General features: G+C 37.7%; 1 protein-coding gene across 2 annotated transcripts in view; it reads left to right on the top strand.

The window, feature by feature from the left end:
- CDKL3 (cyclin dependent kinase like 3) overlaps positions 1–15,671 on the top strand; it is a 111,817-nt gene that overhangs the window by 71,161 nt on the left and 24,985 nt on the right. The window contains exon 13 of one of the 2 annotated variants that reach the window (XM_057307012.1): positions 8,557–8,700. The exons of the other annotated variant lie outside the window; for it this stretch is intronic. Within the exon in view, the coding sequence (XP_057162995.1) occupies positions 8,557–8,580 (24 nt within the window). The 3' untranslated portion in view covers positions 8,581–8,700. Of the gene's footprint in view, positions 1–8,556; positions 8,701–15,671 lie in introns of those variants that run through there. 2 annotated transcript variants of the gene reach the window in all.

Below are 15,671 nucleotides of genomic sequence, written 5' to 3'. Positions count from 1 at the left end.
GTTGCATACTGCCTGTGGAAATTCTGAGGGTATCTGTGCCTTGGTCTCCATTTGTTTAGATAAGTTGGCCACAGTGACAAATACATCAAATATCTGTTCTTTGTGTATAAAATGTTCCATTAAATATAAGAATAAGCATGGCATGTAAAACTTCAAAAGAGAACTGTATAACATAGCTCCTTTTGTAGTTAGGAAAAAAAAATCTCTGCAGATTCATTATTACTTTCTAGAGTTGTGCTATGTTAAATGGGAGATACTTGTACTGTAGTTCTGTTCCATCCTGGGAAAACCCAGTATAGATCAGCAGTTCCCAATTTTCATCTTTCGAGGTTACATTGGACTTTCTCAATGTCTTTGTACATTAGTGGAGCAGGTAAGGTGATGTTACAAACATGGCTGTGTTAGGGTGCTGAGAGGATGAGTTACTGGCTAATCTAGGAAGATCCAGGTATGATGGAGCCTGAAGATTTCATATTTAAGAGCCCTTTTTGGAGAAAAAGAATACAAAATTGCAATTTAAAAATTGCTAGGACTATTCTTTTTTTTAAAAGATTTTATTTATTTATTTGAGAGAGAGAAAAAAAGAGACCATGAGCAGGGGGCAGGGAGGGGCAGAGGGAGAGAAAGAAGCAGACTCCCTGCTGAGCAGGGAGCCTGACTCGGGCCTCAATGCCAGGACCCCTGGGATCATGACCTGAGCTGAAGGCAGAGACTTAACTGACTGAGCCCCCCGGGCACCCTGAGATTAGATATTTGAATGTTTTATTTCCTTTTTTTTTTTTTTGAAGATTTTATTTATTTATTCAACAGAGATAGAGACAGCCAGCGAGAGAGGGAACACAAGCAGGGGGAGTGGGAGAGGAAGAAGCAGGCTCATAGTGGAAAAGCCTGATGTGGGGCTCGATCCTATAACGCCGGGATCACGCCCTGAGCCGAAGGCAGACGCTCAACTACTGTGCCACCCAGGCGCCCCTGAATGTTTTATTTCCTTAAAATGATCCATTACATATTGAGTCTGGCTTCTGTTTTACCACAGTAACAAAAGCTTGCTTTTCATGGGCACAAATTATTTCCTAATTGCCAAATTCAGCGGCTTTCTTTAAGTCCTTATTTTCCCTGATTTTCTGTCACATTTGATACCATGAATCATCTTTCCTTCTTGAAACGCTCTCATCTTTTTTAGCACATCATTGTTTTCTTCTCACCTGCGAACACTTTTCTTTTCTTTTCTTTTTTAAAGATTTTATCCATCCATTTGGCAGAGAGAGAGAAAGAGAGAGCACAAGCGGGGGGAATGGGAGAGGCAGAAGCAGGCTCCCTGTGGTGCAGGGCGTCTGATGCGGGGCTCAATTCCAGGACCCTGGGATCATGACCTGAGCTGAAGGCAGACTCAACTGACTGAGCCACCAGGCACCCCTGCAAACACTTTTCTGCTCTACTAATAACTTACCTTGCTCCCTGTCAGCATTCTGTGAAGTTCATTTCTTAGGCCTTCCACTCTTCCCTGTTTCCTTGAGGAGAGTGTGCTGTTCTTTGGTCTTGACTGCCACCACAGATGATATTTGATATTCTTCCAAGATACTTCGTTCTAAACTGACATTTATCTGAAGCCCTAGTTTCCACATTTTGCTAATATCTCCACTTTATTATTTTGCTGTTTCTTCAAACTTTCCGTATCTAAATTTGGATTAATTTTCCCCAAACTAGCTTTCCTTTCCCTTCTGGATTTACATGTTTCTAAAAGTGGTAGCATGGTTTACCCAGCTTGAAAGCTGGCATCGACTTGATTTTTTTGTTCATTTTCCATGTATCTGATAGCCATTAAGGGCATCAGGTCTACTTGATTCATTCTTTCTAACTCATTTGATCTTCCTACATTGTATTAACTTTTCATGCTTAACATAATGAGCCTCTTTTGTAGGATTGGGATTCTATTTTTCCTCTCGACTCCCATTTTTTTATTGCTTGTACTATATATAATATGTCTAAACAAATATTACGTTTCACATCCTGCTTTGTGATGCTAGTTACCTCTTAAATTATATCTTTGTAACTTTGTCACTCCACCCCAAGTACCTTTATATAAATACCTTAATAGGTTTGGAATAAATAACTTAAATCCAAAACAACCTTGGTAGTTTGGAGATTTGCTTAAGAATCAATGAATGATGTTAAAAAGCATCAGTAAGAATCTGAGGCGTGGTTGTGTCTGAGCAAGCTTGTTAGAAGAAATATTGGGAGGGGAGTTAGTGGTGTCATGCTGCAGTTCCTCCTTAAAACTTCGGAGCACTCGCAGTTCTATTTGCCTTCAGGAAGGTGTAGTTGAAGATTTTCTGAAGTTTCAGGCTTCTTAGATCAAAAGCAAATCTACTTTTTCATTTCCGGCAGTATGCTTACCAGCTATCTGACAACATATGTGCTGGATATCCTAAAAAATTCTAATTATAATACCTCTCATCAAAGGCCAAAAGGTACTGGTGGTTTAGAGAATGGTTTTAGCAGGTCACTCAGGTGAAATGAGATAGTCTGGGCCTACGCAAGGTGGGAAGTTGTATTGGAAACTGCACATAAAGCTGAGTCCTTAAAAAGTGATACACTTTGTAAAGGGTGAATTAGACAAAATCTATTTCTTAAAGAGAGGTTGTAGAGAAGTTTGTCTGTCTCATCCTTGGTTCTGGATGGTAAACAAACAAACAAACAAACAGACAAACAAAACAGCCTTTCCCTTGAGAATTCATAACCATCCTTCATACACGTTTGGTGTCAGAATTCACACTGCGCACGTTATCCCAGAAACTCAGGTGTAGAATGTAACTTAAAGTACTAATGGATAAGTCATCAAACCAGATGGCTGGCAGGAGCAAACACAAATCCTATCTGGAGGAATGCATTTTAAACTTGGATCTTAAAGAATTTTCACAGATAAATTTTCTGTGAATGTGAGCTTACTATTAAAAATAAAAAACACAAAGAAATAAGCCAACATGAATGGGAGTTAGCCGAAACAGTAAACAGAATCAAATCTGCAAAGACTTTATAAATTAAACTTGTCAGATACATAACAGGCAAAGTTTCATTTAATATATATAAAGAGATAAAGAGAATATTGGCTGTAGGATTGAAAATCAAGAGACTATCAAAAATAACTAGGCAGGTTTAGAAAAAGAACAAGGTAGAACATCTAGAAATAAAAATGTAATCATTAAAATTAGAATGCTAGTGGATTGGTCAAATAGTAAATTAGAACTAAAGAGAGAATTAGTGAACTGAGAATTAGATCTAAAGAAATTACTCAGATTACAGACTGGGGAAATAAGAAGTGGGAAAGATAAAGTGGAAGTTAAGAGACATGGATGAAATGTGTGAAAGTCCAACATACAACTAATTAGAATCCTGAAAAGAAGACATAGAAAGAATAAGAGAGGGCAATATTCAAAGAAATGGTAGCTGATGATTTTCCAGAATTGATAAAAAAGAATTCTCAGATTCAGGAATCCCAGTGAATCCTAAGAATAATGAAAATGAAACCTACTATCAGACACATCATCCTGAAAGTACACAACACCAAAGAAGTGAAAAAAAATTGAAAGCAGTCAGAGAAAAAGACCGAGCACTGTAAATGAACGACAGGTAGATTGACAACTGATTTCTCAACAGCACAATGGAAATCAGAAGATGGTTGGAATAATATCTTACAAGGACCAAGAGAAAATAGCTGTCACCCTGGAATACTGAGGCAGTTTAATCATCATCTCCCAATATCTGTCCTTTGCTTCTTCTTTTGTAATAAAACTAATGATTTTTAGCTGAACCATGAATGTCTGGAATAAAAACTACTTTTCCTAGCCTTCCTTACAGTTAGAATTATCAGAGAAGTAGTGAACATAGTAATTTATATTAAAGTTTAACAAGTCAAAAGATTTGCTTTATTGTAGGCAATTGCCAAGATAATAGAAAAAAATATGAAACAACTATCTTTGATGTTGGGCAAAAGGCAGCTCAGAATTATGATCCCTGATAGAGGGAAAATGAATGAAGTGGTTGCTGTGATCACACAGGCTTTCTACAATTTCTGGATCGCAGCAGAGGGAGGTGGTAATCCAAGGAGAGCCTGCCAGTTTTTCTGAGTTGATGAGGTAGGGATGGATATAAGCTCAGGAAGGCCAACATGGCTACAATTTGCAAGGCAGCATACTAGAGAAGAGAAAGCTATTTAGACAAGGAGCTTAGAAATCTGCATTGGTTCCCTTCCAATCTTTGTCTGAATACTAATCTGTGAATGTGTGGAAGCCATGAAAATGCACCTCTCAGAGCTCCAGCTGCAGAGAGTATAATTGACATTATACGAAAAGAAGTGTAAAAATTAGCTAGCTATCACCAGGAGCCAGGGAAATACCCCTGGGATTAGATTTTTAGGGTATTTGATCAAGGGGACTAGAATATAAGTCTAGACAAGGAAGAATTCATTAATTTAGGAGTAGCATCTCAGTACAAGAGGTTTAACACCTTAGCAAGAATGTTAGCGAATGTAGCAAAATCACTGCTGGGGTGGCTCTTAGAAGCCTGGAAAAAGTTATGGCCAATAATCAGGAAAATAGAAATACCTGATTTGCCTTATAGATGGAATAAAGTGGCTAAGTAGAGTGGGCATACTAGAATAAATTATGTAAGATCAGAAGACCAAGCAGAGAATGATGCTCCATGGGAGGACCCAGGGGACACATTATTCAGTAGGCCCTGGTGAAGGAGGTACAAGACTTGTACACTGAAAACTGAAGCAACAGAGACTAATGTTAAGCCCCAGACATTGTTATTTTTTGAGGAGACCAACTGGCTACTTCCCACCAAGTCAAGTATGTCAGAATTTTTCCATTCTTGCAGGGGTAGGGTTTCATTTTCACAGAGAGGGATACCTATTCTGAATAAGGCTATACTTCCCTACCTGAAGATTCTCAGTAGCCTGGGGCTTCAGAATACTTAACCCACAAGTATGTAAATGCATACGGTGTGGCAATGGTCCCATAACCATGGGAATCACTAGTACTATCACATACAGTACCATCTCAAAGCAGCCAGTCTCATAGAACACTGGACCAATCTTTATAAGGTGCAATTGAAGTGGCAGTTCAGAGGCAAACTTATGAAACGATGATGGGCCATTCTTCAGGGGGTAGAATATATATTAAGTCAGAGACATTAAGAGAGTGCTATATCCCAATAGAAATAATAGGGTGCTGTATTTCCATGGATCTGGGAACCAAGGCATTGAAGGAGGAGAGGCTCCCATCACTTCCAATGACCTACTTTGGGAGTTTTTACTTCTCATCCTTGCACCCCTGGGCTTTGGTAGAATTGGAGTTCCTGGTCTTCAAAAGGGGCACATTATTACTAGAGACATAGCAAGAGTGCTATTGAACTAAAAGTTATAGCTGCTGCTGTGGAATTTTGGATTCTTTGTGCCCAGAGACTAGTGGTCAAAAAGAAGAATCACCATATTGGTCATTGGTCTTGATCAGCAGGAGGAGGTAGGACTGCTGTTACATGAAGAGGGCAGGGATATGTGTTAAACCCAGCTATCCATTTGAGCACATCCTGGTACTTCCTTACACTTTGTAACCATGAATGGACACATGTAGCCACTTCTGACTGAGAAGGGTATGATTACCAAGATTTCAGACTTCCCAGGAATGTAGGTTTGGGTCACACTACCAGGTAAGCCACGAAGACCTGCCAAAATGATAGGTACAGGTGAGGAGAATTCAGAAAGAATCACGGAAGAGAAAGAGAACAGTTGCAACCCTGAGATCAATTGCAGTTATGAGGGCTGTAATTTGTCTCATTATTCTGCAACTTCTGAGTTTCCTCTCAGGAATAAAGGATAATAGGAATCATGGAGGAGTCTTTCTCTAAATTGTGAGGAGAAGTATCTATGTGGTGCAATGAGTGAATCTCTGGTGGCCACAAAAACGTACCTTTTGGATCTCTGACTATGAAGAGCATAATTGACTAGTGGCTCCAGTTGCCACAGTCTGAAATTTGGCACCACATTTACAATAAAGCCACACTTCCCACGTGTTAATCCAGCTAATGACTGAGTTCCTCAAGGATAGTGGCAGGCCTGTTCCTGAGATATGCAGGACTTCTTTGATGGGGAACTTTGGTGTGAAGATTCCCCATCAGCTTCCCAAACTTCCTTAGAACTGTGGTGCAATCTAAATGTCTTCCACTCATCTTACTTTCATTCCTCTCTCCTTCTGAAGGTCACATTTGCATTGCAATCTTATGACTCTCCTAGCTATGCCTGGCTCACTTCCCATTTTTCCCTACAGGCGCTTACTTCAATACATCTCTTACATGTCAAATCCCTTCTTGGCATCTGCTTCTTGGAATATTCCTACTGACAAGGCATGCATAGAGTGAAATTTACATGACCAATCAAAGACTATCTGCCAGGAAGCAATAAGCTGAATAATTCTTAGAGATCACATAGTGCTAGGAAAAGACTCAGGTTTCTGACAGCCATTGTGGGAAAATCTTCTGGATAGCTGGGGCATTCAGTAGAGATCTCAGAAGGATTATACCTTAGTAGTAGGGTTTAGCTAGCCGTAGAATAAAGGCCAATTTAGATCTGTTCTTACAGGTTTAGAAATAAGCTCTCTTGGACCAAGCTGATCTTCAAGTAACTCAATTGCCTGTCAAAACAAACTTAAAACTCTTTAAAGAAAAATTAACAAAAAATCCTAATAATCTTGTGATGGTCATAATGCCTGCCATTCAAACTAAAATTACTAAATTTGAAAACAACCCAGAAAAGAATTACCCATAATGAAAATTAAAGATTAGTCAATAGAGAGATAAAGAAATGATGATTATTAGCAGACAAGGACTTTAGGACAGCTCTTATAAAACACTCAGATATTTAAAGGAAAACATAAAAATAATGAAGAAAGAAATGGAATACAAAAAAAGATCCAAATGGAATTTCTAGAGCTAAAATTTACAATATCTGAAGTAAAGTGAAAATTCACTAAATTGAATCCAAAACAGATTAGATACTATAGAAGAAAATATCAGTGTTCTTAAGACATAACAATAGAAACCATCCAAACTGAAGTATTGAGAAAGTTTGAAATAAAATGAAACAAAATTGAAATAAAACCAGAATGACTGTGGGACAATATTAATCATTCTAATACATGTATTCTCAGAAATAGAGAAGAAAGGGCTGAAAAAATGCTTGAAAAAAGAGTGGCTGAAATGTTTTCCTCAAATGTGATAAAAACTATAAATTCTCAGATCCAGGTAGGTCAATGAACCCCAAACAGGATAAACACAAAGAAAATTCCAGCAAGGCACATGATATATTGCTAAAACCCAGGATGTATTTAAAAAAAGGCTTATTACTATTCAGGTAGGGTGACGTCAACAGATCAAGAGATCACCAGTGAAAAGATTGTTATATTCATAGATCTCAAGAGAAAGGGATCACTTCATGCCACAGGGGACCACCTGGAGAAGCACCAGTGTTGGTCAGGAGGCAGAGGGAATGAGGCGAAAACCTAGGGAAGAGCCTTTATTTTGGTTTCTATGGGAAGGAATACACAAGTCACAGTAAGCAGTTTTAGGATAGGCTAGTTTAAATAATTTCAGGAGACTCTGGGATGTGGGGGCTGTCCTTAATTGACTCATACCTGGCCCTGGGGTGATCAGGGCAAGGGAATAGCGACCTGCAGTGTAACAGTCTGATAAAGGAGGTAGTTGGGATATTGCATATGAAAGGTGTGCTTCCAGGTGAGTTCTTTACAGTCTCTAATAACTGGCTAGCTTTAGGAGGGGCAGTTTCTCCAGGATCAGCAAGATGTCAAAATGTCAAAGCATCAAAAATACAATTTAAAATATAAATATAAATTAATATGCAGGTATATGGAGAAAATTTAAAAGCAAAGGAAAACAACCCACAAAATGGCAGAATATATTTGCAAATTACATATATGATAAGGTAGTAGTATCCATGATATATAAAGAACTCTTAAAACTCAGTAATACAAAGTCAACCCAATTCTTAAAAAGATTTTATTTATTTATTTATTTATTTATTTATTTATTTATTTGAGAGAGAGTGTGAGGGGTGAGCAGGGAGAGGTGCAGAGGGAGAGAGAGAAAAAGAATATCAAGCAGACTCCACGCTCAGCGCGGAGTCCAACTCTGGGCTGGATCCCACCACCCTGAGATCATGACCTGAGCAAAATCAAGAGTCAGATGCTTAACCGACTGGGCCACCCAGGCGCCCCAAGTCAACCCCATTTTTTAGATGGGCAACGGACCTGCTATAGACTGAATTGTATTCCCCCACAGAATTCATGTGTTGAAGTCCTAACACCCACTGTGACTGTATTGGAGATAGGGCCTTTAAAGAAATAGTTAAGGTTAATAAGATCATAAAGGTAGAGCCATGATCTAATAAACTAGTGTCCTTTTAAGAAGAGACACCAGAGATCTTTCTCTCTCTTTCTCTTTCTTTCTATTTCCTCCAACCCCCATGTGCATGCCCCGAAGAAAGGCCATGTAAGGGCACAGTGAGAAGGTGGTGTCTATAAGCCTCAAGGAGAGACTTCACTACAGCCCAGCCATACTGGTGCCCTGATCTTGGACTTCCAGCCTCCAGAACTGTGAGAAAATAAATTTCTGTTGTTTAACCCACCCTGTCTGTGGTGTTTTGTTATGGTAGTCTGAGCTGACTAAGACAGGATCTGGACAGATATTGTTCCAAGGAAAATAGAAAATGGCCAATAAGCACTTGAAAATATGCTCAACATCATTAATATGCAAATGAAACCCCCAGGGACATACCACTCCATACCTATTAAGATGACTAGAATTCAAAAGTCAGATAATAGCAAATATTGGTGAGGATACAGAGAAATTGTAACCCTCATACTCTGCTACTGGAAATATAAAATGGTCCAGATACTTTGGAAGAATAGTCTGGCAGTTCCTCAAATAACTAAACATAGAGTTACCTTATGACCCAACAATTCTATTCCTAGGTATATACCCAAGAGAAATGAAAACATATCTATACAAACTGAAATGTGTACACAAATGTTTATAATAGCATTATCAACAATAGGTCAAAAAGTGGAAACAACCCAAATGTCCATCAGCTTATGAATGGATAAACAAAATGTGGCATTTCCATATGGAATGGAATAGAATATTTTCTGGCCATAAAAGAAATAAAGTACCAATGCATGGTTCAACCTGGACGAACCTTGAAAATATTTTGCTAAGTGAAAGTAGCCAGTCACAAAAGGCCACATATTATATGATTCCATTCATATGAAATGTCTGGAACAGAGAAATCTATAGAGACAGAAAATAGGTTATTAAAAACTTTCTCATACTTTTGCATATTGCCAAAATCAATATGCTAGTATTTTGTTTAGGACTTCCACATCTACGTCATGAGTGAGGCTGAACTATAATTTTCCTTTCTTACAATGTCCTTGTCAGATTTTGGATCAAGTCATGCTGATCTAGTAAAATTATTTGGGAAGTGTGCTATGTACTGCTATTCAAATATTCACTCCCTTTTCTCTAAAAAGATTATTCGCCCTTGCCTATTACCATGTGATTTGTAGTGGTGCCTATGAAAGAAGTACATTTCATTGACCCACTCAGTAGAGACTGAACAGGTGACTTGCTTTGGCAAATGACATGAAAATTGATAGGCCATACACCATGTCGGAAAGGAGCCATTCTGTCTTTGTGCCAGCTCTCTTGCTCTTTATCTTCTGACATTAGATGATGAGAACAGTAAGCCCCAAATACAGGTTGTTCCTTCAGCTTGGATCCTGAACAAAAAAGACACAGGGATGAGAGCCACAGCATACCCACAGCTTGCAGAAGAGCTGCAGCAAATTCACATCTGACATGTAACATGAGAAAGAAATCTCCGTCATTCTGAGTCACTAAGACTAGGGATTATTTGTTTCCACAGCGTAAGATAGCAAAATTTGACTCTTCTCTGAAAGATTTTGTGTGAGATTAGATTTATTTCTTGTTAACATGATAAAATTTATCAGTGAAGCCATCTGGGCCTGGAGTTCTCTTTGTGAGAGTATCTTCCTAATCTTCCCTCCTCCCTCTCCTCCCTCTCTTTTCTTCCTTTAATTTTCATGGTTTTGTTTTATAATGAAGCATTCATACATCTGAACAAATTAATATCTGGGCTGTGTATTAGCTACTTTTTTTGGTTATTAAAGAAACTTGTCAGTAGATTTTTTTTTAAGATTTATTTTTATTTATTTGAGAGCGAGAGAGAGAGCATGAGTGGGAGCGGCAGAAGCAGAGGGAGAGAGAATCCCAAGCAGACTCCGAACTGAGCGCAGAGCCCAGCACAGTGCTCACAGTCAAATGACCCCAAGATCACAACCCGAGCCAATACCAAGAATCAGACACTTAAGTGACTGTGACAGCCAGCTGCCCTGATTTTTTTTTAGTAAGCTCTATGTCCAATGTGGGGCTTGAACTCACAACCTGGAGATCAAAAGTCGCATGCTGTACTGCCTGAGCCAGCCAGGTGCGCCACTTGTCTTTAGATATTTTCAGAGTCCGTTACGTACTCTTTCTACAGGTTGTGCTGGTATCACATAAACTTATGTCAGATAAAAAACTATAATCCAAATATACTGTATGACTCTTCAATGGCCGTAGCACAACAGCATCACTGTTACTACAGCCCTACTTATTCGTGCACGATTTTTGGAGTATCTAGGGGACTGTGATTTATATCAGGAAGAGGAAGGAGGAGGAAATAGTGTGGCCACATGGCTGAGAGCTGAAATTGTAGAGGACAAACCTGAATGTGTGACTGGTGCAAAGCTAAGCATCAGTACTGTACTTCACTAAAAAGATGGGCTTTATGGGGCACCTGGGTGGCTCAGCTGGTTAACTGTCTGTCTTCAGCTCAGGTCATGATCTCAGGGTCCTGGGATTGAGTTCCACCCTGTTTCTCCCTCTCCCTCTACTTGTGCTCTCACTTTTAAATAAATAAATAAAATCTTAAAAAAGGGGGGGGATTTACATTGGCCTTGAGCTGAGGCTGTAGCTATTTGGTATAGGCTAGAGGTCTTGTGCTATGGTACCATGGTAGATTTTCCGAAATGAAAATCCCGAACGCTTCTCCATGAATTCATCATTCCCCAGGCACTGCTGTCCTTCTCACACTGGCAAAATGCATCAAGATATTCTGCATCTGAATGGATTTGTTCTTATCAAATACCTAATAGTAATTATAGATGAGACTGGATCCAAACTTCCCTTAAGTTGGCTTGTCTCTCATTCTGGAGCATCACCTGACTTCATTAGAATCCAAGGGGCTGGTATGATGTTGACAGAAGCATCAGTGTGTGGGAAGGTTTTAAATGATGAACTCATTTTATTTCAAAGTTAGGGCCTATTAAGATTTTTTTCAATTTTTATTTATTTATGTATTTGTGACTGCTGCTTGTTTGTTATGTTTTACTAGGAATTTGTTTTTCTAGGAATTTGTTCATTTCACCTAAATTTTTTAATATGTTGGGATGAAGTTGTTCATAATATTCTCTTGTTATCTTATGAAAGTCTGTAGGATATGTAATGAAGTCCCCTTTTCCATTATTGATAGTGGTAATTTCTGTTTCTGCTCATTTTTTTTCTTGGTAAGTTTTGACAGAGACTTATCAGTTTCAAAGTCTTCAATGAAGCTGATCCTCTTGCAGTTTGCTTTCTATGTCATTAATGTCCACTTTTATCCTTGTTATTTTTTTTCCTTCTACTTTTTTTTTTTTTAAGATTTTATTTATTTATTTGACAGAGACAGCCAGCGAGAGAGGGAACACAGCATGGGGAGTGGGAGAGGAAGAAGCAGGCTCCCAGCGGAGGAGCCCAATGTGGGGCTCGATCCCAGAACACTGGGATCACGCCGTGAGCCAAAGGCAGACGCCTAACAACTGCGCTACCCAGGCGCCCCTCCTTCTGCTTTCTGTAGCATAAATTTTGTGTTCATTTTCTAACTTAAATCATTATCAGCCACTGTTCTTTTTTATAATAAGCATTTCAGGGGCGCCTGGGTGGCTCAGTTGTTAAGCGTCTGCCTTCAGCTCAGGGCGTGATCCCCGCGTTCTGGGATCGAGCCCCACATCGGACTCCTCCACTGGGAGCCTGCTTCTTCCTCTCCCACTCCTCCTGCTTGTGTTCCCTCTCTTGCTGGCTGTCTCTCTCTCTGTCAAATAAATAAATAAAATCTTTTTAAAAATAATAATAAAGCTATATATTTACCTCTAAACACAGCCTTAACTGTGTCACACAAGTTTCTATATGTAGTGTTTTCATTATTTTTCAGTAAAAGATATTTTCTAATTTCTCTTGTGATATCTGCTTTGACCCATGAGCCATTGAGAAATGTAATTCTCAGTTGTCAAACACATGAGTATCTTTGAAATTGGTATTTGGCTTAATTAGAGTGTGATCAGAGAATACAGTCTGTGTTATTTCAGTCCTTTGAAATTTATTGACTTGTTTTATGTACCAGTATATAGTAAATTTTTGAACTTTAAAATATAGTATATTCTCTAGGTGTTAGGTACAGTGTTCTACAGGCGTCAGGTCAAGAATGTTAATAGTGTTATTCAGGTTTTTAGATCATTTCTGATTCTTTTCCTGTACCTATTCTAACAGGTATTGATGGGTGTGTGTTAAAATTTTGACTATGATTATGGAGTTTTCTATTTCTCTTTTAATTCTATCCATTTTTTCTTTATGTACATTTAAGGCTATGTATTTAGGTGCATAAAATATAGATTTATTACATTTTCCTGCTGAATTGTACCTTTGTTCATTATGAAATATCTCTCATCTTTGTTCATTATGAAATATTTCTTGCCATAAAATTTACTTCATCTGGGGGTACCTGGGTGGCACAGCGGTTAAGCGTCTGCCTTCGGCTCAGGGCGTGATCCCGGCGTTGTGGGATCGAGCCCCACATCAGGCTCCTCCACTATGAGCCTGCTTCTTCCTCTCCCATTCCCCCTGCTTGTGTTCCCTCACTCGCTGGCTATCTCTATCTCTGTAGAGTAAATAAAATAAAATAAAAAATCTTTTTAAAAAATTTACTTCATCTGTTATCAATACAACTACACTAGCTTTTTCTGTTTAGAGTTTATATGGTACATTTTTAATTTTCTTTGAATATTCCTATAGATTTATATTTCTTCTAAATGGTTCTTTTATAAGTAGCATATGGTTGGGTTTAATTGTTTTTAATCCAGTCTGACAATTTATGTCTTTTATTTGAAGCATTTTATTTGGAGCCATCTATGTTTAATGTAGTTATTGATATGTTTGGCTTTAAATTTATCAGCTTACTATTTACTTTCCATTTGTTCTTTTTATTGTTTTTCTTTTTCTCCCCTTTATTGCTTTCTTTGGATTTATTGAATATTTTATTATTTAATAATTCCTTTTTATTCATTTGTTAATTATATATTTTTTCGCAATTCTCTGTAGATTACTGCATGCATCTTTGACTTACCAGAGTTTAATAAAATTAAAACTTTTACTTGTTTTTTGGATAATGAAAGGACCTGAAAATATTTTAACTCCTTTTACTTCTCTCCTGACTTAAGTCCCATTTTTGTCATGTATTTTAGTTATGTATATGTTAGTTCTCCAATACAATGTTATTGTATTGTTATTTTTTATTTTTATTTTTAAAAGACTGTATTTATTTATTTTAGAGAGAGAGGGTGCGTGCGACTAGAGGGGGGGCCAGAGGGAGAGGGAGAGAGAAAATCTCAAGCAAACTCTGTGTTGAGCATGGAGCCCCAAGGGAGGCTCAATTCTGCAACCCTGAGATCATGACCTGAGCCAAAATTAAGAGTTGGCCCCTCAACCGACTGAGCCAGCCAGGTGCCCCTACACTATTATTGTTTTAGGCAGTTAATACTTAACATTTTTGTTGCTATTTTTCTCCATGAATCTCCAAGCTTATATCTGGGATCATTTTTCTCTGCTTGAAAACTACCCTTTTGTATTTCCTTTAGTGCAGACCTATTGGTGACAATCCCCCACATTTATGTTTTTCTAAAAATATCTTTATTTCATCTTCATTTCAGGACTTTTTCAATTGATTTTAAGTCTTCCGTTAAATGAGTTTTGACAATTGTATTCACCCATGCAACACTACCTGAAACAAGATCTAGAACATTTCCGTTACCCTAGTCCCATTTCCAGTGAGTTTTCTGCTCAACCTTAATCCAAACACTTTCTGAGTTCTAACACCGTAGATTAGTTTTGCCCATTTTTAGACTTCATGAAATTTGAATCATATAAATACAATACAGTATATATACTTTGGTGCGACGCTTTTGAGATTCATCCATGGTTTGCAGGTGTCCATTGTTACTTTTCATGGCTATGTAGTGCTCCATTGTATGGATATAAAACAATTTCTTTATCCATTCTCCTGTTGATGCATGTTTGGGTTGTTTTAATTATTATGATTAAGGATGCTATGAACTTTCTTGTACAAACCTTTTTGTGGATATAAACCTCCATATTTCTTGGGAAAATGCTTAGAAGTAGAATCCTGGGTCATAGGACAGGTATATATCTAAATTTTTAAGAAACTAACAAACAATTCTCTAAAATGAGAGAACTGTTTATACACCCGCAAGCAATGAATGAGAGTTCCAGTTGTATAACATCTTTATAAACATTTGATATGTGATTTTCATTTTATCCATTTTAGTGAATGTATAGTAGTATCTCCTTGAGGTTTTAATTTGCATTTCCCTAGTAAATAATGATGTTAAGCATCTTTTTACATGCTTATTGGACATCCTCATATCTTTTTTGTTAATCAAATACTTTGCACATTTCTTCGCACATCTTTTTTTTTTTCTTCGCACATCTTAAATTGGAACGTTTGTTTTTTTATTGCTAGTTTTTAGAGGTCCTTTATATATTCTGGATATAAGTCTTTTGTCACACATATGCATCATAAATTTTATCTCCCAATGTGTGGTATGTCTATTCATTTTCTTAATGACATCTTCTTTTTAAGGTATAGTTTATGTAAAATAAAATGCACAGATTCTGTTTGGCTTCATATGTTGTGACAAATATACTTACGTAACAACAGCCCAAAACAGAGTCTGGAATAATTATATCCCACCTTATCCTCTTTTCAGTCAATATCTCCTACCAGAGGCAACCACTATCTGACTTCTCTTCCCACAGATTAGTATTATTTGTGTTTGAACATTATATAAATGGAATCATATAGTATATGTGTAAATGTAACATATAGTATATATTCTTTTGTACCTGGCCTTTTTTTTGGACAATGTTTTTGAGAGTCATCAATGTTGTACGTGTGTATTCAATTCATTCCTTTTTTTTACAGTTTTATTTAGATATCTCTAACATGTCATAAAATCTATCCGTTTAAAGTAGTTCAGTCCTTTTTAATTGCTGAGTAGTTGTCCCTTGTGTGAATATGCCACAGTTACTTTTTTTTAAGTAATCTCTATGCCCAACATGGGGCTCAAACTCATGATCCCAAGATTAAGAGTCACATGCTCTACTGACTAAGCCAGCCAGGTGCCCTCAAAGTATTATGTACTTAA

Source organism: Ursus arctos, unplaced genomic scaffold (genome assembly GCF_023065955.2).
Source record: "Ursus arctos isolate Adak ecotype North America unplaced genomic scaffold, UrsArc2.0 scaffold_5, whole genome shotgun sequence".
Taxonomy (NCBI): domain Eukaryota; kingdom Metazoa; phylum Chordata; class Mammalia; order Carnivora; family Ursidae; genus Ursus; species Ursus arctos.
This window is presented reverse-complemented; position numbering and strand designations above follow the sequence as displayed.